Here is a 25,328-nt window from a genome sequence, read left to right as displayed (position 1 = left end):
TTTTTCCCTACATTTTCTTCTTGTAGTTTTACAATTTAGGGTCTTTCATTTAAGTCTAATCCATTTCAAGCACTATATAAGCAATGCTTATATCTTTGACTGCTCGCTGGCCATTAACCTCAAAAAACATTTTGAGAGTTCCCTGGGGCCTTAGGATAGCTGCTTTCCCCCTTCAAAAAGGATCTGCATGTGCATCCGCCTGGCACCTAGGGGCTTCGCACTTCTGGACCACATGAGGCTAAGTTCAAGTCTTGAGAGTCGCTGGTCTAATTAGGCTTTGCCTACTCAGGGTGCAAATCTGAGGGAGGATTCTTCTGGACCCTCCTAAGGAAGGGTCTCTGGAAGCCAGAACCCCAGAGACCCATTTTCTTCTCCATTCCAAAGAGAGTAAGGCAGCCATCTGAGCAGTCCCCAATGGCTGCAGAGGTAGGAGAGAAAAATCTAAATCCAGTTCACCCATTCCTGAGGGTGTGACCGCTGGGGTTCCAGCTCAGAGAAAGGGTTCTTCTGCAAAATCTTTCACCTTAGTAGGCTGTGGGCCTTGACGTCCCTCTGGATATGATTGCAGACATGGAACCAGGGCTCAAGTGGCTGTGGCAGCAGTAAGTGCCTTCTGGATAAAGATAGCCTTGGTGCTTTAATATTCTGGCTACCTCCCAGTTACAGGATCTTTTAATATTCAGGGGGACTGCCAGTAAGTTTTCAGATCTTGAATATTTTTAAATTGCTGTATACACAAACATACACATATTCACATATATACATATAAGCATTTGTCCAGCATATTTTGTTTTCAGTGGGAGGATTAATCTGGGTTACCCAATTTACCATTACCAGAAATAAGACTTAGATGGCATTTTTAAGTATCTTAGTCAAGCAAATAATTTTCCAGATCTACTTGGTTTCATTTCTTTACTTGGTTTTTTTTTAGCATATTTTTTCTTGTGCCATAATTTATACTTTGTATGTGGTATCCCCCCTAGCTATAACACGTTTCCCTTCCTACATTGTCCTTTACTGAGCTCTTTAAAAAAAAAAAAAAAGGGGGGGGGCGCCTGGGTGGCGCAGTCGTTAAGCGTCTGCCTTCGGCTCAGGGCGTGATCCCGGCGTTCTGGGATCGAGTCCCACATCAGGCTCCTCCGCTGGGAGCCTGCTTCTTCCTCTCCCACTCCCCCTGCTTGTGTTCCCTCTCTCGCTGGCTGTCTCTGTCAAATAAATAAAATCTTAAAAAAAAAAAAAAAAAGCATCCATTTTTTTAGGGGGGGAGGGGCAGCGGGAGAGGAAAAGAAAATCTTAAGCAGGCTCCATGCCCAGCACAGAACAACACAGGGCTAGATCTCATCACCCTGAGATCATGACCTTAGCCGAAATCAAGAGTCAGACGCTCAACCCACTGAGCCACACAGGCACCCCTACCGAGCTAACTCTTATTCATCCTTTAAGATAGTCCAGGAATCATGTCAGGAAGTCTTACTGCATTCCATTCCCAAATAATCAGAGTTGGTGTCCCCATGCACTTTATTGCGGACAGAGAAGATATATTTAACAACCTAAGTACTGCAGGGGTACTAGTCAGTCCAAGTAGACACACAGACCAATAAGAACAGATGGCAGCTGTAAACAACCAGCACCACATGTACTGAGTATCAGCAATGTTCAAAGAAGGTACTACACTAAGGTGGGATAACAAACGCATATTACCACAGTACGCTGTTCTGTAATTTGCTCTTTACACATCCCCTTTGATATTCCGTGAGGCCATCATGGACAAAGAGCTGTCATATTCACCTGGAATTTTATGTTGCATGGATTCTTGGTACAAAGAAGGCCCCAATAAATTTTTTTTTCAATTAAGTTAAAGAAATGCTATGTTCATGGAACTGCCTCAAAAATTCATTAAAGAAAGAACTTCTTATTCCTTCACAGCTTTAACCACTGGAAGTTCATGAACAATGAATTCAATTCGCTCATCCTGTTGGAACACCTCTGCTCAACTTTTAAACAAATCCTGCAATAAAGAGTTTGCTTATCAAACCCTCAGCATCGTAGATACAATCATCCTCCCTTCTATGATTGGGATTATCTGTTCAATGGGGCTGGTTGGCAACATCCTCATTGTATTCACTATAATAAGGTAAGAGCTTCTATTGTTTTCCCTAATTTAGGCACATTCTATACTCACTAAATGAATCCTTTTCCCTCTATAGGATTTTTCTTAATGAAATTGGTTTTAGGAAATATTTGGTTAAGATCATTAAAGAAGATTCTACAGATATTCGCATCATGTATTAAGTAACATCTGAGTTGCAAAACTCAAAATGAAAAGACCTAAGCCAATGCTTACTGCTGGGTTAGGGAATTTTTAGAGCAGTGATTCTCAATCTTAGTTCCATATCGGATCACCTAGGGAGCTCTCAAAAATCCGAATACATAGTTTCATCCTAGACTGACTAATTCAGAATCTCTGGAGCTGGAGCCCAGGCGTGGAGTAAAACTGCAACGCAACAATTTTATCGACAGTAAGACTTATACTGTGTACAGCCCAGAGATGTTTATAGAGCCAATACAGATGGAGTTTCTATATTTATTTAAAAAAAAAAAAACCTGCCCTCCTCAGTTGGTGAAAGAGGCTATTTTGCACTCATATGGGCAAGAAAGAGAGACTCCACCTGATCACCCAAAGATTCCGGCAGTCACAGAGGGTGGGCTGTTCCCCTCAGTGTAGACCAGCGCCATGTAGGCCAAACTGAGAGACGTCTGCTCCGGAGCACTTCCTGACCTTGCTTTACATCTCGCACCTCATTCGGGTAATTTCCTCCTTCCTCTCAACCCCAGGGCAGAAAGCTCAACCTGGGAAATAATAGATTACCTGGTAACATACAGGGCAATATTGGTTTCTGGACTATCAAGCATTTCACATTAATTTTTTTAAATGCTAGAAGCAGTTCAATGCAATATGTATTACTAATACCTTTGCAAAACTAGCACCAAGGGTTATGAAAATACCAAAGAAATGTGGCAGTATCTGACTCTAAAAAGTTCACAGACTAGTGGAAAAGATAAGATTTAAACACACAAAATTGAAAAATAATACAAGACATTAAAAATAATCAAGTGAAAAGGAAAAAAAAAAAAAGATGGTTCAAATAATGAATTCCAGGAAGGGAAACAGAAGTAATCAGATATTCTCAGGAAGCCTCAAGGAGGCAACAGTGCCAAATAGAAAGTTAATAGTCAGAAACACGAGAATGTTTCTAGCTGTCTCCTGTATGCATGTTGCTCCTGCCCACTTCTCTTTCCATCTTTCCCTCATACTCCTTGATATTTTTACTGTTGTCTGCTAGAGATACACGTACTGTGCCTCACACCCATAAAGCCTCGGCCCCACTGGAGAGAAATCAAGTTCTTATAATGTGTTGGCCTTGCAGATATGGTTGCATTTTATATAGGCAACTTTTATATGCAAAGACTCTTCAATGTTAGATTTCAGACCCTGTGACAAGCTGTCGAAGAGGTATTTGGGGCAAGAGAAAATTCTTGATTCCCCTCAAATTACACCAATAGATAATGGCCTGAACCTATCTACTCATCTGGAGACAAAGCTGGAAAAAAGAAGAAATGTGGAATATGAACTCTTCCAAAAGTCGATACTGAGCTATAATTCCTGGAAACAGATTCTCAACATAAAGCAAATAATCATTTAACTGGAAAAAAGAAAACCTGAGCCATCATACTGACCAATTTATTTGCAATGATTGTGGAAAAATCTGTGCTTTCTTTGTATCATTACCATTTATAGAAAATATATGAGAAGATATATGTTAATGAAGCATTTAAGATGAATCTTCTAGTCTCTCAAAAAACATTTGGGAGCAACTTAATTTTAATTAGTAAGATTTTAATATTTTTCTTTGCAAATTGCTCTCCAAAAAATGTATTAGTCTTTCTAAAGTAATGTGAAAGCAAATTAATTTTAATTTTTTTTGGCTTAGGAATTAGGAATTTACCTAATGCTTTTTTTTGAAAATTGCTCTCCAAAAATTTTAAGGCAATTTGTATTAATATTTTCATCATGCCTTGCCATGATCTTTTGTTACCTTCTTAACAGATGGGTGGCTTAATTAAAACACTAAGACTACACTAAAAATAAGGAGAAATAGATACATTTAAAGTTTTAGGGACTTTGCATTTATGATGAGTATTTGTCTCAGGAGAAGATGAATAGAACTAAAAGTCGGTAAGATCATTAGCGATGCTGGGAAGCAAGCAATGAACTAACTCCTGACTTTGCAAAGGAAGACTAGAAACATGTATGAAAAAAATAGGTTTAAGGAAGATGGATTTTCCAGAATAAGAGGTTCTATGTGGCTATTTTTAAAAGTAAGAAGCAATTTGTGCATTAGGAAGGTGACTATAAAGTAGTGAGGCCAGATCATTACCAGTCTGTCACACGTTAAATTCACAGGTAGTCAAAAGGAAGCCAGATTAGAAAATGTAGGAGGGAAATTGGGCCAATTATAACATGATCATTTCTTCCTTTTATTCTTCAGACGGACTAGTGAACTCAACCCCATTACACAACTATGTTCCACAGTCACAGTGGGCCCTGGGAAGCTACTTCCACAAAGGGGAGGATGTTCTTCTCCATCAGTCTCTCACCCCGACCTCCTGAACACATCTTTCACCTGTCTACTGACAGCTTCATGTTGGCAAAGACTCGAAGGGATGCCCTTCTTCCTGATAGATAAAAAGTCCTTGTTCTGTCATTCCCTGACCTCAACTCCCTGTCAAGTCAACAAATTCACACTAAATCATGAACTTCTGAAACACCTTACTTTAAACCCTCCCAATGGTATCTGCATTTCATACAGAGATTACAAGAGGGTCAATGAATTAACCTGAAGGAACGCTAATGATCTAATGGTGGAAGACCAGTTGCTAAGATAGACGGGGAGGGGAAATACTTAGAACAAGGCCTCTTCCTTTCCCCCACCCAGTTTAAATCACAACTACTGGCTCCCTCTGACCCAGCCCTCAGCCATTCTCAGAGTGTCAGCCATATGTAAGCTCTTGCTGGGGTTGACCATACTCTTGCTGCACACATACCCTATGTTTTAGATACTGCAGAACCTTTCAGCTACATCTATTCACCTGAACTGGAAGGTTGTTGAGAGAGCCTCCTTGTGATGGTCCAGTGCATCAAGACAACTCTGTAATCTAAAGGGGTTGAATGCCTTGCCCAAGGACACAAGGAGGGCACAGAAATGAAAATGAATTCCCAGTCAGGTTCTTTTTCAATTGTATTACACTGTGTATCCAGAGCAAGGTTGGCAAATATGTCACTTGACCCTAAACTCTCCCATCCATGCCAATCATCTCTGATCTGTGCACAGGTTTGTCCTATAAGTAGTGCCTGTGTGAAGACTCAGAATTCTTCTCAGCACAGTGCTTCACAAAATCACTACTAATCCATTGGGGCTGGCTCACAATAGGAAATTAATTCAACTAGAGTTAAATGCCTAACAGGGGCTGGTAAGGCCACCCAGAGATACACAAAAGCAGGAAGCTACTACCGTGTCCTACCACCATCTCCCACCCCAACACCACCACCCTTCTCCTGGCCCTGAATTGGACGGAGAAAAGGAGGCAGGTGGTTTTACAGACCTCAGGAGTCTGGGCCACCTCTCGGGAGCTATAGCCATAATGGGATCTGGGACCATGGAATAGGGACTACAGGATGAAGGTGGAGCCATAGATGGAATGCAGCCACTGCCCAGAGATGCCAACAGCAGAAAGAACAAGGAAATTCCCTGGCCTCTCCTCTCCTCCATCTTCCAGTTTCCCTCCAATAGTGCTTCCTATTGGCCAAAACCAACCAAAAGCCAGTTGGCAAGGACACCTAGGAGAAGGGTAGGAAGGGTAGGAAATGGATTTGAGAGCTGGAGAAGGGTAGGAAATGGATTTGAGAGCAAGCTGATCAGCAAAGCAGCCTCCTGCATGTGTGGCATTGTATGTTTTAGCAGTTTTCTTTAATCCATAGCATATATTGTTATTTCTGACTGTAAAAAGTAAACACGTTTTTTAATAGAAAAATTTTAAAGTCAAAATCAGTCCTACTACTATTACCCAATAGATAGTCATTGTAATCAATTGATATAATATTCCAGCATATTTTTAAACCCATGTTGAAATAAATTATTTAAATGTTACATAAATTTATGCTACATACATAATTGGGACTTTTTTACTTAATCAGTACGTATCCCTTTTGATTAAATACTCTTGCAAACTAGGATTTATAACAACTATATAATTTATTGTAGGGTAATGTGGAATACCATAGTTTACTTTATCATTCTTCAAATTATTGAGCCTTAGATATGGCCATGTTAACCATATGGAAAACATGTTAACTAAAATAGTCACTAGTCTACATTTTTTATTTTAAATGTTTGGGTCATGAGAGACAGAAATCTAATGAAGTCTGGCAATGGAAAATCTGGAGATAAATTAGACCTAAAAAAAGAATGCAAGTTGTATAGGTAGAGATTTTACAATTTCTCTTTATTTTTGTTTTAATTTCTATGTTGTCACTTTTAGTAAAGAAAGCAATAATAAACATAATGCGCTGTTTTTATTGCCTTATTATCTCATGCCCAGATCATCATTTGCTTCAGAATTCTCTTTTTCTATACAGAATATCTTCTAGAAACACTTAATTTAATTCTTTTTAATTGCCAGTTAATGGCCTGTACTGTCCTCAACAATGGAATTACCATAATTCATTATCAGTAAAGGATGGGTGCCTGTCTAGAGAAGAGCAAGGGCCATGAATCTAATTGCTGCAATTAGACCCTAAGCAACCACTTATGGTTTATATCCCAATTCAAATGAAAATAACATCTGTTTATAGACTAAGATTTATGAGGGGATTTTTGTGGTATTTTTGCTTTGTTTTTTGTTTTTTTTAATGTGGAACTCTTTCTACCTGACCTCTAGGGTCTGTTCTCCTCCACCCCTCCCCATCTCCCACTGCCCAAAGCCTGGAGAAGACAGAGGATGAGAAACCAAGGACAGTCACTTGGCTGCTCTTTTGGTTGACAAGATCTTTTCCTCAAATCTCTTCTCATTTTGGGTCTTTATGATATAAGTCACCACCTGCTGGGGACAAGGAACCAACATGGCATCAACAATGCCCAGAGTGTGGTCGCTGAGTTAAGTGTACTTGCCAGGCTCTGGGTAAAATATCCTCGCCGACTAGTCTCACAGGAGGATTCTCTGGCTTAGAAATAAAGTTCACAGGCTGTAGAATTTTCAGCCAATGAATAATAAAGACACACACAAGCCTCCAAACACAGAGCAAAGCCCTGAACTAGCAATTGTGGCATAATCTTAGGGCCAATTTTTATGTGCTCTTTAAAGTCTTATTTGTCCTCAGTTCAGATGTCACTTCAGCCAAGAAATCCGCTTTGACTGTGCCCAGGGGAGGGGGTTAGAGGCCCTTTTGTGTGCTCCTTGTGCTTGCTCTAGCTTTCTCTCATCGCACCACAGTGATCGTTTATTTAGACATACCTAGACTACGAGCTCCTTGATGTTACAGTTTATAGATTACTTAGCTTAGCAGCCCCAGAGCACATTATGCTTGACATAGAATTGGTGTGCAATAAAACGTTTGTTGAACTAATGGATATCATCTCCTAGAAAAAGATGTTACCTGTTTATTATTGCATGTCCCAACTCCTTGAACATAGGGACCAACTGAATTTTAAATTTAAATTTCTGTTCTTAGAAAATTCTTTTGCCTACAGAGAAGAGTGCCATATCTAGATAGGACTAAATTCACTGCCCCCAGCAAGAGCCATGAGATCATTCTCCGAGCCCTCTACCAGTTTACTCTTTTCAGATTTCGTCTCCACACTATCTGGATTTCAGGGTCTTAATTTATAGTCTTTGCAAATGGGTTAGATTTATTGGAATACTTCTAAGTAAAGGCTGACATTTCTTTAACAGTGACCTGTTGGGACTGACTTCTGCTTCAGTGGGGGGAAAAAATGCATTACACGATGGAAACCATTTGTTTTTCCTGTTCAGCTGTTTTTGGTGCTAGGCATAAGCAAGGACTAAGCGCTTTGCCTGAGTGAGCTTAGAGTTGGTTTAATTTGTTGCTACACAGAAATTACCCCCAAAACTGCATGGCTTAAAACAATAAACATTTATTATCTCACGTCATTTTAAGGGGCAAGAATCCAGGAACAGCTTAGCTGGGTGGTTCTGGCTTGGAGTCTCTCATCAAGCTCCAGTTAAGCTGTCCCCAAGGCAACAGTCATCTCGGCAGGAGCAGGAGCACCTACTTCCAAAGTAGCTCACTCACACACCTGGAAAACTGGTGCTGGCTGTTGGCAGGGGGCCTCAGCTCCTCTCCATGTAGACCTCTCCACAGAGTTGCTTGAGTATCCTCCCAAGATGGCAGCTGACTACCCCAGAGAAAGTGATCTGAGAGAGAGCAAGGAGGAACCCTATAATGCCTTTATGTTCTTATGTCACGCGTTGTCATTTCCACCATATTCCATTTGTGAAAAGTGGGTTACTAAGCTCGACCACCCTCAAAGGGAGGGAACTAGGCCCCATCTTTTGAAAGCAATATCAGAGAATTTGTGGCCAAATTTTTAAGCCACCACAGTAAGTTATCAGATAAATAGTTCAGAATGTTTAAATATGCACAAGACTAGGCATTCATATGTGCATTTGTGTAGGTTTTCCTTGAACTTCTTTTAAAATTCATTTTGACAATTAACAACTTGTAACAGGTGGCATAAATTGAAGAAGGTGCATACTTTCAATATCAATCCTCAGTTTCCCTGCTTTTCTTGCAGGTCCAGGAAAAAAACCATTCCTGACATTTATATCTGCAACCTAGCTGTGGCTGATCTGGTTCACATCATTGGAATGCCTTTTCTTATTCATCAGTGGGCCCGGGGAGGAGAGTGGGTGTTTGGGGGGCCTCTCTGCACCATTATCACATCCCTGGATACCTGCAACCAGTTTGCCTGTAGCGCCATCATGACTGTGATGAGTGTGGACAGGTAAGTGAAGAAACTATGAAACAGCTTAACATAATTCAGAAGTGCCTGTGCTTCATCCCAATTTAAGCAACATTGGTGCTGGTTTGTAACAGCCAAGCTCCTCTTCCTTTGCTTGTTTCATTGTAGGACTTAAAAATATTTTTTCCAACTTGCATAGAAATATATTTTTAATGGAAAACTTAAAACACTAAAATCTCCTTTTTTGCAAATCATTCTTTTAAACTTGTTTTATTTATAATTCACTGTAAGATAAAAATATCTTGAGATCATGAAATGTTAGAAACCAGAATGAGTGCATCACTCCTGGAATAAGGAAGCTGAGTTCCCAAGAAGTGAAGGGCTTTTCTGAAGGTGCATGGCGAGTCAGTGGCAGAGCTCAGAACTGCAGTAGGTCTCCTCACTCTGTCCAGGGCTATTTCTGGTATGTTCAATGTCTCACTGGTATGTTCAATGTTTCACAGACTCCTGTTATCACCTAGCAGCTTGAAGGAATCTGGGGAATAGATGTGGGCTCCTGCATAGCTATGAAGAGATGCTTCAGTACTAGGAAGACCATATTTTACATCTTCTACACCCATTGTTATGACTGGTGAATGCAAACGCTGTCATTTTACATCATTAGAAGTGCATTCGACTGTGACCGGGAATGTGCCGCAACCATATTCACTAACCATGTAAACTAATGTTATTAGAGGAGCCGGTAGTAATGATGGGTACTTGTGGAGCCAGTGAGTGGTGAAGCCCAGTTCAGACCCAGACTATTCTAGAGAGGGCAGGTTGCTCATAACTACCTCCTTATCTGGCCTCTGTAGGAAGCAGGCAAGCTAAGATGTCTCTGCCTCATCCAGATGCTAGGACCTCCAGACTAGGTCTTAGCAGCATTCCCCAAATAGAAACGAGCCCTAAAGACACAGTAATATGCATAACAGGAATTGTCTCAGGGAACAACCCACTTAAAACCTCTATCCATCTTCCCATCTCTCAGCCAATCCAGCACACTTGACCACCCCACCCCACCCCACTCCACCCCCGGCTTGCTCTGATCTACTTTATCTTTCTCCCTTGCTGCCAATATATCACATAGTTTAATTTACTTTGTGTATGGATGTATGTGTGTACTCTTTATAGTTCAGCTTCCCCTGCTCCTCAAATGTAAATTCCACAAAGTTAGGGTCTTTTGTCACTAATATATCCCAAGTATCTGTGTGACAGTGCCTGGCACAGGGGTGCTCAAAAAATATTGGTGAAATGAATGACTGTCAGTCTTGAGGTCTATGTTAAATTTCCATGGGTCCATCCTTCCTGAGCTCTGTGTCTTTTAGCCTTCCACATGTGCCTTTGGAGTGGGGAAGTGATGAGCAGTTTTTCAAATGAATAAACAAAGGAATAGCGAGGTTCAAAGAAATCATTCACCGAATCATTATTATTCAGACATGAATAATGATGGTGATGTTTAATGCATTTTTATAACCTGTTGCTATATTTTGAATTTTCAAAATATAGAGTGTGCTTCTCAATTTATAATTAACAGCATATTTTAAAATCAATGTACCAAGTAGGTCTGGTTAGTTCAGCTGATGCCAGCCAAGGCTGACAGTGTCCTGAATAAAGCCTGGTGAGCTCATCAGCAGCCCAACACAGGGAGAGGGCTCTGCGCAGACCCACTGCAGAAAAGCAGCCTATAATACAGGTTTTACCAATCGTAATCCCATTCTCAGAGATTAGAAAAAGCTTCTTCATACCCTGTACCCTGAAGGCAGGAGAGTATTGGCTTTATCTTTAAAGAAGGGAAACATCTCTTCTGTAAACCTTACTGCAAATAAATGGACATTGCCTGCATTGGAACAGACCAACTGTATACATTTCCTAAGGCTCACGGGTTCTTTTCTGTGAGTGTACGTGTGCATGTGCATGTGTGTCTTACACACCTGAATGTCATTTTTTTAATCTAATGGACACAGTATGCTAAAATTTTATTTTAAAATTAAGACACTCGGGCCCTTATCCTTCTCTCTGCCCTCACTCTAGAGGCTCACATGGCCAGAGAAAAATGAAGATTCTATAAAACTGAACCTTTTCTCTTCAGCATTTCTTAGAGTTCCAACTGTACTAAGTGCATAAAACTTCAATAATATCTGCAATTTGGTAAAAAGAAATGGCATTTTCTTTGCAAGGCCATAACCACAGCATTGGCCATGTCAGTGCCATCAGTAAGCCTTTTGCCAATTCAATAGAGCATAAATTTCAAGTGTTTCTGATCATTTTCATCCTTCTTTCTCTGACTAGTAATAACTACAAGTATGTGTAACATTCCAACAGCGGGTGCCTACCTCCAAATCAATACAAAAAAATTTTGTGAACATCCAAATTAAAAACACGTGCCTCCAGATGAAAACTGCCTAGACTACTTTTGTAAGTAAATTCTCTAGAACATCGAAAGTCAGTAAGTAGAAGCCAAATTCCCTATTCATTTATTCATTCATCCAACAAATATTTGAGTATGACCACAGGCCAGGAGTTATGCTGGATACAGGAAATACAACAGCATTAAAGTAATAGTCGAGGTTCCTGCCTTCGCGGGGCTTCCACTCCTGACATGTAGACAGACATTAAATGAAGAGTCACCCTGGTAAATGTGTATTTCCACACGACGACACATACTAGAAAGGCAAAGGAGAGTTCCCCTTGCATGTACAGTCACAGGCCCGTGTATAGAGTGAGTGGTCAGGGGAAGCTTCCCTGAGACACAGACTGTTAAACAGAGACTCAAAGGAAGAGCAGGAGGAATCAGAAGGAGAATCGACCAGCCAGGTAGGACAGCATGCACCTGGTCCTGAAAGGGACGAGAGCTTGAAAGCCAGAGAGGGATTGACACAAGCTACAGCCTGAGTGAGAGACAGGGCCAGGTGGAGAAAAGCTTGGCAAGTAATGGTAAGAATTCTGAATTTTTCTTTTTTTTATTATAATATTTTTTTATTATATTATGTTAGTCACCATACAGTACATCCCTGGTTTCTGATGTAAAGTTCGATGATTCCTTAGTTGCGTATAACACCCAGTGCACCATGCAATACGTGCCCTCCTTACTACCCATCACCGGTCTATCCCATTCCCCCACCCCTCCCCTCTGAAGCCCTCAGTTTGTTTCTCAGAGAATTCTGAATATTTCTGATAGGAGATGGAAAACCACCAAGGGGTTTTCAGCTGGGGGAAGGAGGGTGTTGGGGTGAGGATATAACAGAGAAGATTCGCTAATCTATTGATGCCATGACTCCATCATCCTTTAATCTCAGACAGAATGATAGCTGGGTTGCTGTACAATCACTACTTCATCCCCTTCCCAAGCAGGGGGGCGGGGAGGCCTTCTCTCCTTAGCCACAGGTAATGAAGGTGCAGTTTGCAGAAGGAGGAGCAGCTGGGGTGCCCTGATCTCCCTTCATGCCAAAGGGTCCCTTAACTAAGTGTCCCTTAAAAAGTCCTGCCTCTTATGCAAAATTGAAAGAACAGGGGATGGGAAATTTTTTTTATTTCTACAGATCTTCCTTAAATAGCTCTACAAAAATTAAATGACCATCAAAACATATGTTACATTAATTTAATGGCTATGAATACTGCCTTCCAACACCCGCACCTCCAGCAAAAGTACACTTTCACAAATACTCTTCCTTCTGGGTCTAGGCTCTTTCTCACCCTTTAGCTTTCAGTTGGCTCTGAAAAATTCTTCTTGAATTTGCTAGGGAACCAAATATATTTGATATGTCAGGACTTCAAGTTTATTTAATGACTATCCTTTTTTCTGAATCAGAAATGGAAAGCCAGAGAAGAAAGAAAACGCCTTTCCCTATGAAATTAGTCCATTTCCCCTTGCTGGCCTCCAGCCTAAGTTCCCCAGGGACTTTGCACTGTCTGTGCTAGTCACGTCTGTGTATCCTCACTGTGACTTCTGTGAACTGAACCTCCAGGAGCCTAGGACCCCCACTGGAATGCCATCTGGGCAAAATGTCTGGCCCAGCACGCCAGAGCCTCATCCTGTCCGCAGACTCTCCTACCAGCCAGCGCACTTGCCTTCTTCTTGCCTCCATGTCAGTAAACCCTACTGGAAAGAGGGCCTTTCCCTCCTGGAGGAAAACCCACTCAGAGACAAAGTTTTCCAGAGCCTAGCCTACATGGGAAGCACCTTTGTAAAGAGAGTTTGCACAGGGCTGAATTTCGCCATTATCAGTGTGTTCGTGGAAATGCCAGCTATTCCAGCGAGTGGTTTATTCAGACTTGCAGGGTCAAGAGTTGTTTTCTCTACAGGTATCAGCCGGCTCTTAAAAAATATAACTTTCTTTTACCCTGATAGAGGTGTGCTTCAGGGAGGATAATAATACTAATAATTTACTCTTGTCATGAACCTTTCATCCCTGGAGCTCAGTGCTTTTATTGATTGCTCCCAAACCCTTCTTAACTGGCTTTGCAGGTACTTGGCTCTCGTCCAACCATTTCGACTTACAAGTTGGAGAACGAGGTACAAGACCATCCGCATCAATTTGGGCCTTTGGGCGGCGTCCTTCATTCTGGCATTGCCTGTCTGGGTCTACTCGAAGGTCATCAAATTTAAAGACGGCGTGGAGAGTTGTGCTTTTGATTTAACATCCCCTGACGATGTCCTCTGGTAGGTTGTTAAAACTTAAGAAAAATAGAGTTGAATTAAGTTGTGAAGTGCTTCATCCTCCTTGTCAACACGTGAGCAGCCGCTCAGAGTGTCCTTGGGGATCCTCTAAGGGGCAGTCTCCCCACTTACTTTTCTGCTTTCCACATTCAGTTGGTAGTTTGATTTTAAGGGGAGGGTAACCTTTAGAAAAAGATTTGGAGTTTAATTATGTAGCCTCAGTGGACACAAATATATTTAAATATGGATTTTAAAGATCCATGGTAACCAGACATAGTGGGAATGCAAAAATCAAGAGAGGGGCAGAATTTCCAAAAAGGTCTAGGAGTTACTGAGACTCAGACCTTATCGGTATGCCACAGGAGTTTGGTTGAATGGTGTTCCCCCCAAAAAGATATATTCAAGTCCTAATTCTCAGGACCTGTAAATGTGACCTTATTTAGAAATAGGGTCTTTGCAGATATCATCAAGTTAAATGAGGTCATGCTGGATTAGAGCCGGCCCCAAATCCAGGGATTGGTGTTCACATGAGGAGAGTGAGATTTGAAGGGACGCACAGCGGAGAAAGCCTGGGGAGACAGAGGCAGAGACTGGGGTGATGTGTCTGCAAGCAAACTAACACCAAGGGCCGCCAGAGCCCAGCAGAGACGGGGGGAAAGGCATGGGGCACGTTCTCCCTCAGAGCCTCCAAAAGGAGCCGACCCTGCCAACACCTTAGTTTCAGACTTCTCCCTCCAGAATGGACACAGTTCTGTTGTTTCAAGCCATCGGGTTTGTGGTAATTTGTTACGTCAGCTTTTGGTAACTAATACAGCAGCCAAATCCCAATACAGGGATTCCTCACATTTTAATTTGAAAGGAAAAATTAAGTCAAAAATTTTTTTTGAAATTTTGAACACAGCATTGGATTCTATGACTAAAATTTTTTATGGCTTACTAAGGGCCATGTATTGTGCTAGGTACTTTTTGCCTACATTACCTCGAGTCAATCTGGAAGATTCCTTTTTACCATCCACCACTTGTTAAATAAATGAGTCATTTCTGCATCATGTAGTCACAGCCCAAGAGGGATAGAGGTAGAGGCCCTTGCAAGGCTACAAATCCAGTAACGAAAAACTCCAGAGGACTACAACATCAGTAGGACCGATTGTTTATTCATTATTTCTCCCACCAGCACTGGCTGCACTCACAGATAAAAACCATCTAAAGGTGAAATGATATCTAATCACTGGTGGCACTAAAAACCATCTAAAGGTGAAATGATATCTAAGCACTGGCTGCACTCACAGATAAAAACCAATCTAAAGGTGAAATGATATCTAATCACTGGTGGCTGACACACTAATATGGACCCCAACGTATCTAAAAGAGGAGCACAACCTGAGATGACTGTAGGACTTCAGCCTGTGTCAAAGAAATGACAATGATTCACTGTTTTGCACCAGCAGCTGCTTCTGCTATTTTTGGTTGGTTATCATAAAGGATAATCTGAGGTTCTAGCCTCTGTTGATCCTCCCAGAATTAAGTTCTTACGGGAACCAAGACTGGAACCACTGTGTAGCTTTCAGAGTCCCTCTGGTCCCAGGTGCTCTCTCTCTCTCTCTGCCACCCTGTCTGCAACCACCCAACATGGGTGACCTTCTTTCACCAACACCAAGGTTCCTCAGGAATGAGGACACCTGGAATCTGTACAGAAATGGAGCCAGCGGACCTGAGAATTTCCTCTGGTGGAGCACGGAGGAAAATACTGGCTCATTTCACAAAAGGCCCTTTGAGAAGCTATCTGGAGCCTTTATTACAAGTGTGGGATGTGTAGCTCAACTGTCTGTCTGGGTTCAAATCCCACCTCTGCTCATTACTAGCTGGAGAACCTCGGGCAAGCCACTTAACCCCACCAGGCCTTAGTTCTTACAGTTCTTCTGTAACAGGAGAATACTAATGGCAATTGTACTCATGGGGTGGCAGAGGTTCGGTGGATTAAAGTATTTAAGTACTCAGATCCGTGCCTAGTACATAATAAATGCTACCTGCTGTTCCTATTGCTGTTATTAACACTAAAAGATAATGGTAATAATACATATTCACACGTTTTCATACTCAGTAGCCTTGAGCTTGGCTGGAGGAGAGAGAAGCACTGTTGCCAGCAAACAAATGAAGAGCAAGACTTTTTTTGCAGTTCTTTTTTTCTTTCAAGATTTTATTTAAATTCAAGTTAGTTAACATAAAGTGTAGTATTAGTTTCAGGGTTAGAATTTAGTGATTCATCACTTGCATATAACACCCAGTGCTCATTACATCAAGTGCCCTCCTTAATGCCCATCACCCAGTTACCCCATCCCCCCACCCACCTCCCCTCCAGCAACCATCAGTTTGTTCCCTATAGTTGAGTCTTTTATGGTTTGCGCCCCTCTCTGTTTTATCTTATTTTATTTTTCTCTATGTAAAAGCAGCAAAGATCCTTAACTTTTCCCCAAGGACTTTTATCCTGAGCCCTGAAAAATTAGAGAATCATGCCTCGTAAACTGTAAAAGTTCCTGGCATTGGGAATATGACAATCATGTCTTCTCTCTCTCTCATTTTACAGGTATACGCTTTACTTGACGATAACAACTTTTTTTTTCCCTTTGCCTTTGATTTTGGTGTGCTATATTTTAATTTTATGCTATACTTGGGAGGTGTATCAACAGAATAAGGATGCCAGATGGTAAGTGTTTACCCTATTTTGCTTTATTTGTTGAAAGAACAATGCAGAGATCCTAAGACATCTACAACAGAAATTTAAACAATCACTTGAAACATACCACATTTAGACATATGGGCATTAATGTCTACACGAGCAATTTCTGAAAACAGGACGTGTTCTGAAGCAGCTATTTGAGGATCTCTCAGTGATAAATGTTGCAATCACTGATGTAATGGTTTCATAAAAATGTAAACAGAACTCAAGATAATATTTAAAGAATACTTTTATATTTGTCATCAATAATGTTAAATGTTTTATCTGTACACTTTGCAGAGTTGTGTACATATGTAAATATCTTAGATGCCATGTATAACTTTCTAATTTTTGTGTTTTAATTTTTTAATTTGGAGGACAGGGATCTCATTAATATTTGAATATTTAGGACAAGATTAATTAGGACTAAACAAAACCAAAGACTTACCCTAAGACAATAGACTTGGGCAGAACCTTTAAAGATATTTGTCTCTAAAACTCTATGAGTACATCTAAATTATTTTCTAGGGGGCCTGGGTGGCTCAGTTAAGCATCCAACTCTTGACTTTGGCTCAGGTCATGGTCTCAGGTTTCTGAGACGGAGCCCTGCCTAGGCTTCACGCTCAGTTGAGGGGTGGGGAGTTGGGGAGGATCTGCTGAGGATTCTCTCTCCCCCTCTCCCTCTGTCCCTCCCTCCCGGGCATGTGTGCTCGCTTGCTCTCTCTCTCAAATAAATCAATCTTTTAAAAAAAATATATCTTCTACTTGAAATTATCCATACCAGGTTGTTCAAGTGAGTGAGTCAGTGAATACGTAACATGTTGGATTTTTAAAATATTATTAAAATGTGTCCTTAGACTAGATTACTGTATTTGTTTTGGACAGACAAGATCACTAAATTTCCCACACATAATCCCCTCTTAATTAATCCCCTCTATATCCCCTTCACCTATTTCAACCATCTCCCCACCCACACCCCCTCTGCCAACTACTAGTTTCTTCTCTACTTTTAAGAGTCTATTTTTTTGTCTTTTTTTTTTCTTCATTTGTTTTGTTTCTTCCACATATGAGTGAAATCATATGGTATTTGTCTTTCTCTGACTGACTTATTTCCCTCGGCATTATACTCTCTAGCTCAATCCATGTTATTGCAAGTGGCAAGATTTTATTCTTTTTGTGGCTGAGTAATATTCCATACAAATGTATATATCACACATTCTTTATGTCTATCAATGGATATTACAGTTGCTTCCATATCTTGGTTATTGTAAATAATGTTGCAATAAACACAGGGTTACATATATCTTTTTCAAATTAGCGTTTTTGTATTTTGGGGGTAAATATCCAGTGGTGCATTACTGGATCATATGGTAATTCTATTTTTAATTTTTTAAGGAACCTCCATACTGTTCCCACAGTGGCTGCACCAGTTTGCATTCCCTCCAACAGTGCAAGAGGATTCCTGTTTCTGCACATTCTCATCAACACTTGCTTTTTCTGTCTTTGATTTTAGCCACTCTGACATGTATGAGGTGATATCTCACTGTGGTTTTGAAATGCACTTCCCTGATGATGAGTGATGTTGAGCATCTTTTCATGGGTCTGTTGGCCATCTGGATGTCTTCTTTGGTGAAAACTCTATTCATATCTTCTCCCATTTTTTTAATTGGACTATTTGGTTTTTTGGTGGCGAGTTGTGTAAGTTCTTTATATATTTTGGATACTAACCTTTTATCAGGCATGTCATTTGAAATACTTTCTCCCATTTAGTAGGTTCTCTTTTTGGTGTTGTTTTTTTTTTATGTAGTTTCCTTTGCTGTGAAGAAGCTTTTTATTTTGATGTAGTCCCAATAGTTTATTCTTGCTTTTGTTTCCCTTGCCTCAGAAGACCTATCTAGAAAAATGTTGCCATGGCTGATGTCAGAGAAATTATTGCCTGTGCTCTCTTCCAGGATTTTTATGGTTTCAGGTCTCACATTTAGATTCTTAATCCACTTTGAGTTTATTTTTGTGCATGGTATGAGAAAGTGGTCCAGATTCATTCTTTTGCATGTAGCTGTCCAGTTTCCCAGCACCATTTGTTGAACAGAATGTCTTTTTCCCATTGAACATTCTTGCCTCCTTTGTCAAAGATTAATTAACCATATATATAATTGTGGATTTATTTCTGGGCTCTCTATTCTGTTCCATTGATCTATGTGTCTATTTTTCGTGCCAGTACCAGACTGTTTTGATTACTCCGTAGTATGTTTAGAAATCTATCAGGCTCCTCCGCTATGAGCCTGTTTCTTCCTCTCCCACTCCCCCTGCTTGTGTTCCCTCTCTCACTGGCTGTCTCTATCTCTGTCAAATAAATAAATAAAATCTTAAAAAAAAAAAAAAAGGGGGGGCGCCTGGGTGGCACAGCGGTTAAAGAAATCTAGAATTGTGATACCTCCAGGGTTGTTCTTCTTTTTCCAAGATTTCTTTGGCTATTCAGGTCCTTTTGTGGTTCCACAAAATTTTAGAATTATTTGTCCTAGTTCTGTGGGAAAAAAATGCTGTTGGTATTTTGATAGAGATTGCATTAAATCTGTAGATTGCTTTGGGTAGTATGGATATTTTAGCAATATTGGTTCTCCCAATCCACAAGCATGAAATACCTTTCCATATGTTTGTGGTATCTTAAATTTCTTTCATCAGTGTTTTTTGGTTTTCAAAGTACAGATCTTTCACTTCCTTGGTTAAGTGTATTCCTAGGCATTTTATTATTTTTGGTGCAGTTGTAAATGAGATTCTTACCTTAATTTCTCTTTCTAGCTACTCAATGCAACAGATTTCTGTATATTGATTTGTATCCCACGACCTTACTGAATTCATTTATCAGTTCTGGCAGGTTTTTTCAGTGGAGTCTTCAGGGTTTTCTTAATATATTATCACGTAGCTGCATGATAGTGAAAGTTTTACTTCTTTTCAATTTAGATGCCTTTTATTTCTTATTTCTTTCCAGTACTATGTTGAATAAAAGTAGTGATCTTAGAGGAGAAGCTCTCACTTTTTCCTCATTGAGTATGACTTTAGCTTTGGGTTTTTCATATGTGGACTTTATTATGTTGAGGGATCCTCCCTCTAAACCTACTTTATTGAGGGTTTTTATCATGAATGGATGTTGTACTTTGCAAAATGCTTTTCCTGCATCTTCTGAAATGGTTATGTGGTTTTTATCCTTTCTCTCCTTAATGTGATCTATCATATTGATTGATTTGTGAATACTGAACCACACTTGCATCCCAGGAATAATCCCACTTAATCGTGGTGAATGATTTTAATGTATTGTTGGATTCAGTTTGCTAATGTTTTGTTGAGGGTTTTTGCACATGTTGGCCTCAGAGAATGAATCTGGAAGCTTTCCTTCCTCTCCTATTTTTTGGAATAGATTGAGAATAGGTATTAACTCTTCTTTAAATGTTTGGTACAATTCACCTGGGAAGCACTCTGGTTTGTTGGGGTTTTTTTTATTACTAATTCAATTTCACTGTTGGTAATCAGTCTGTTCAAATTTTCTATTTCTTCCTGATTAAGTTTTGGGAAATCATGTTTCTAGGAATTTATTCATTTCTTCTAGGTTGTCCTATTTGTTGGCATATAATTTTTTCATAATATTTTCTTATGATTTGTTCTATTTCTGTAGTGTTGTTATTTCTACTCTTTCTGATTTTATATGAGTCCTTTTTTTTTTTTTTAAATGAGTCTGGCTAAAGTTTTTTTTTTTTTAAGATTTTATTTATTTATTTGACAGAGATAGAGACAGTCAGTGAGAGAGGGAACACAAGCAGGGGGAGTGGGAGAGGAAGAAGCAGGCTCATAGCGGAGGAGCCAGATGTGGGACTCGATCCCATAATGCCGGGATCACGCCCTGAGCTGAAGGCAGACGCTTAACCGCTGTGACACCCAGGCGCCCCTAGTCTGGCTAAAGTTTTATCACTTTTGTTGATCTCCTCACAGAACCAGTTCCTGGTTTCATTGATCTGTTCTACTGTGGGCTTTTGTTTCTGTTTCATTTATTCTGCTCTAATATTTACTATTTCTTTCCCTCTACTGATTTGGGGTCTCATTTGTTCTTGTTCATGCTCTTTTATGTATAAGAGTAGGATGTTTATTTGAGATTTTTCTTGCTTCTTGAGGTAAGCCTATATTGCTATAAACTTCCCTCACAGAATAGCTTTTGCTGGATCCCAAGGATTTGGGACCACTGTGTTATCATTTGTGTCAATATTTTTTTATTTCCTCTTTGATTTCTTGATTGACCAATTCATTATTTAGTAGCATGTTATTTAACCTCCATGTATTTGTGTTCTTTCTAGATTTTTTTTCTTGTGGTTGATCTCTAATTTCCTAGCATATGGTCAGAAAAACATGCATGATATGATTTTGACCTTTTTTAATTTGTTAAGACTTGTTTTGTGGCCTAACATGTGATGTATTCTGGAGAACATTCCACGTGCACTTGAAACAATGTATATTCCACTCTTTTACAATGGAATGTTCCGAATATATCTATTAGATCCATCTGGCCCAATGTGTCATTCGAAGCCACTGTTTCCTTGTTGATTTTCTATCTGATCATTCCATTGATATAAGTGGAGTGTTAAAGTTCCCTAGGAATGTATCACTATCAATTACTTCCTTCATTTTTGTTTATAGCTGCTTTATGTATTTGGGTGTTTCCCATATTGGTTCTATAAACATTTACAATTGTTATATGTTCTCGTTAGATTGTTCTCTCTATAACTATGTAGTATCCTTTGTCTCTTGTTACAGTCTTTTTTTTTAAGTCTATTTTGTCCAATACAAGTAATGTTACCCCAGCTTTTTTTTTTTTTACTTCCATTTGCATGATGAATGTTTTCTATCCCTTCACTTTAAATCTGCATGTGTCTTTAGGTATGAAATGAGTCTTGGGTATGCAACATATAGATATGTCTTACTTGTTTATCCATTCAGTCACCCTATCTTTGTAGCATTTAGTCCATTTATATTAAAAGTAATTATTGATAGGTATGTACTTATTGTCATTTTTTAAATTATTTTATGGTTGTTTTTGTAGTTCGTCTTTGTTCCTGTCTTCTCTTACTCTCTTCTCTCATGGTTGGTTGGCTTTCTTTAGTGATATACCTGGATTCCTTTCTGCTTATATTTTCATATCTATTACTGGTTTTTGATTTGTGGTTATCATTAGGTTATATATAACATCTTATCCATATAGCAGTCTGTATTAAGTTGGTGGTCTTTTAAGTTTGAATCCATTCTAAAAGCACTAAATTTTTACTCCCCTCCCCCAATATTTTAGGTATATGGTGCTATACTTTCCATCCTTTTATTTTGTGAATCTCTGGACTGATTTTTATAGATATACTTATTTTTATTTTATATATTTTATTTTATACAGATATACTTATTTTGTTGCTTTTGTGCTTTCTACTTTTCTTACTCCCATTTGTGGTCTTTCCTTTCCACTCAAAGAATCCCATTGTGAGGCTGGTTTAGAGGTGATGAATTTCTTTGACTTTTGTTTCTCTGTTTTACTATTTTGTGCTCACTTTGGCAGCACACATATGTCTATTCCACTATTAATTCCCTCTAGTGTATTTTTAACTTCAGTAATTTCTCAAGTCCAGTGAGTATCTTTATGACTATTACTTTAAATTCTCTATAGGCATATTGCTTATCTCCATTTCATTTGGCTCTCTTGCTGTGATTTTGTCCTGTTCTTTCATTTGGGACCCATTCCTCTGATCCTCATCTTATCTAACTGTGTCTGTTTCTATGCGTTAGGAAAGTCAGCTACATCTTCTGTTCTTAAAAGTAGTGGCCTTATGAAGAAGAGGTCCTATAGTGCCCTGCAGTGCGATGTTCCCTGTTCACCAGAGCCGGCACTTCAGGGGTGTCTCCTATATGTGTTGCGTGTGGCTTACTATTATGGCTGAACTGCATTTGCCTTCAGTTCAGTCATCTGCAATGGCTCTCTCTGCCTCTTGTGGGCAAGGTTTTGTTACTGTGCTGTTAACGGATCAGTACGGGGTTGCCTTGGGCTTGAGATGGGTCAGACCAGGCATCTGCCAGAGCTGCAGTCACACTGAACTGCAAGGCACTCTCCCTGTGTTGTCCCGAGAAGCTTTTATTGGTGGTCAGGGCCTGCAGTCAGACCAGATGTCTGCCCCTAGCCCAGTGCTGGGGCCACGGTGGAACTTGTGTGTGTGCGGTTATCTTCCCCTCTCCCCAGGGCAGGAGTCACTTTGGAGTGCTGCTGGCCATTGTCAGGGCTGTTTGCACACTGCCAAGCTTGTGGCAGCGCTTTGGATGGGCTCCACCCAAAGGCATATTGGAGACCCGCAGAATGTGGGGTTGGGGCATGCAGGATTAGCAAAATTTGCACAGTTCTGCTCTGGGAGAGGACCTGTAGCCACTTTTGAGGACTGCCAAGGGCAGGTTGGAAAGGTCAGTTCTGAGGAGAACAGGGGGTGGGACACACTGTTAGCAAGCCAGGTAGCGAGTGTTCACGTTGGTTCCCTAGGTGTCCATTTATCTAGGCTGGAGGGCAGGGGAGGGAAATGGCACCACCAGCTTTTTTATTCTTGGAGAAGTCCCCTAATGATTTTTGCTCCTCCAGCAAATTTTCTGAGATTAGTAGATAAATCTTCCAGTAAAGCCCATGGATGTCTCAAACTGCTGCTTCTATTCTATATCTCCAAGGGACTGTTTGTTGTGCTGTCTTTTTAAGAGTGGGAACTCAGTTTCCTACCACACTTTGGCTCTCCCAAAGCTGAGCCTGCTGATCTTTAAATTTCCAGGTGTTAAGCCTCACTGATTGTAAAAACTTGTGAAGTTAAGCCCCTCTGGTTTTAAAGCCAAATGTGGAGATTCATCTTCAGAGTGCAAGTCCCCACTGCCTGGGGTACCTGGTGTAGGGTCTGCTCCTCTGCCTTCTTCATGCCTGCAGCTTTCTGCCCTCCTGAAGACAGCCTCACATGTCACTTGGGTTCCTGACCACATCTTTGTCCTTCCAACCATTTTTGGTGTGCCCTCTTCTCTATGATTAACCACAGAAAGTCTGTTCTGCCAGGTTTGGGGTCATTTTCTGGGCTATTTACACTGATGTGTGTGTTATGTAGGTGGGGGATGAGGTGAGTTTAAGATTCTTCTAACCCACCGTCTTCCCTAGAAGTCAAATAGGTTATCAGTTTGACTATGAGTCAAAATTCGTGGAAACTCTGGTACCAAAGGTTTAGGTATTCTACTGACCCCTGACATTTTTTCTCACTTAGCTTCCTGAAATTCTTTGGAAATATTGCATTCTTTAAGGGTGGGTTGTTTAGAATGGGAAAGGGAAGCAGCCACAGTTATAGAAAAATAATTTAGCTTCTAAATGTATCACAGGCAGCTGAGCTGGTAAGACAGTTGAAATGGAATCACATGGAATATTGAGACACTGACAGCTGGAGAGGATGCTTGAGCCCTTTTAAGACAGTTCTCCAAAGCAGATCACTTTGTTCCCAGCACTGTTCTCAGAAATGCAAAGAGCATCTCAGGAAACAGAACTCATACTGTCCAATTATCCCTCAAAACGGAAAAAGTTAGAGGACTGATGGTGACTACTCTGATAAACTGCAGAGGAATCGTTACCTTACAGTGACTTTCAGTTGCCATGCTTTTTAAAGTATTATTCCCCAGGCTTATTCATCTGCCTCAACTATGTCCCTGGGACGTTTCTATTAAATATCTAAATATAATATAACGTGATAAAACTTGGGAATTTAAAAATATTTTTATTTTGGAATAATTTTAAATTAATAGAAGAGTTGCATAAACAGTAGAGAGAGTTTCTATATACTCACTTCGTTTCTCCACTAATATGCTACCTTACCATGACACATTTGTCAAAGCAAAGAAAATGGCATTAGTACATTACTACTAACTAAAATCTACCCCTTATTGGATTTCTCCAGTTTTCCCATTAAAGTCCTCTTTCTGGTCTAGAAGTCAATGCAGAATACCATATTGCATTTAGTTGTCATGTCTTCCCAGTCTCCTCTGGTCTATGAAGTTTCCTACACTTTCCTTCTTTTTAATGACCTCAAGGTCATTAAAGGAGTACTGGTCAGGTATCCTGTAGAATGTTCCCAATCTGGATTTGTCTGATATTGTATCACAATTATGTGTTATATGTTGTGGGGAAAAATCAGCTCCTCTCATCACAACATATCCGGGGGCACATGGTAACTGCATTACATCTCTGTTGATGAAAGTTCTAGGAAATCATTGCACCGTAATTTCTATGGTTGTTTATGTTCTGTCTATCCTAATGTTTCCTTTGTAGTTACAACCCCAGTGTTCCAAAAGAGAGAGTGATGAAGCTGACAAAGATGGTGCTGGTGCTAGTGGCGGTCTTTATCCTAAGCGCTGCCCCCTATCACGTGATACAACTGGTGAACTTACAGATGGAGCAGCCCACGCTGGCCTTCCATGTAGGCTATTATCTCTCCATCTGTTTCAGCTATGCCAGCAGCAGCATTAACCCTTTTCTCTACATCGTGCTGAGTGGAAATTTCCGGAAACGTCTGCCTCAAGTGCAAAGGAGAGTGACTGAGAGGGAAATCAACAATATAGAAAATACCTTGAAATCGAGCTTTTAGGAGAGTACATGGATCACCAAAAGTCTAGTTAGTCTTGTCTATGTTATTGATATTATCAGAAAGGGCAGGTGAACAGTGTGCTTGTGTCCATCCTTCCTGGGTACTTGTGACTCTTAGTAGCGTGGAACATAAGTGTAACCTTTCAAATGCAAGGAGTTTAATATGCTAACTTTAGTATGATGTAAAATATTTGTCTTCATTGG

General features: G+C 40.2%; 1 protein-coding gene across 1 annotated transcript; it reads left to right on the top strand.

Moving 5' to 3' along the window:
* Positions 1–1,354: 1,354 nt before the first annotated feature.
* MCHR2 (melanin concentrating hormone receptor 2) lies at positions 1,355–25,125 on the top strand. Its single transcript, XM_008705000.1, has 5 exons — positions 1,355–2,134; positions 8,874–9,083; positions 13,546–13,740; positions 16,322–16,441; positions 24,810–25,125. Exons 1-5 carry the CDS (start codon positions 1,953–1,955, stop codon positions 25,123–25,125), a joined length of 1,023 nt encoding a protein of 340 aa, XP_008703222.1. The 5' UTR covers positions 1,355–1,952.
* Positions 25,126–25,328: the final 203 nt, after the last annotated feature.

This window comes from Ursus maritimus, unplaced genomic scaffold (assembly GCF_017311325.1).
Source record: "Ursus maritimus isolate PB19 unplaced genomic scaffold, ASM1731132v1 scaffold_13, whole genome shotgun sequence".
NCBI classification, from domain to species: domain Eukaryota; kingdom Metazoa; phylum Chordata; class Mammalia; order Carnivora; family Ursidae; genus Ursus; species Ursus maritimus.
This window is presented reverse-complemented; position numbering and strand designations above follow the sequence as displayed.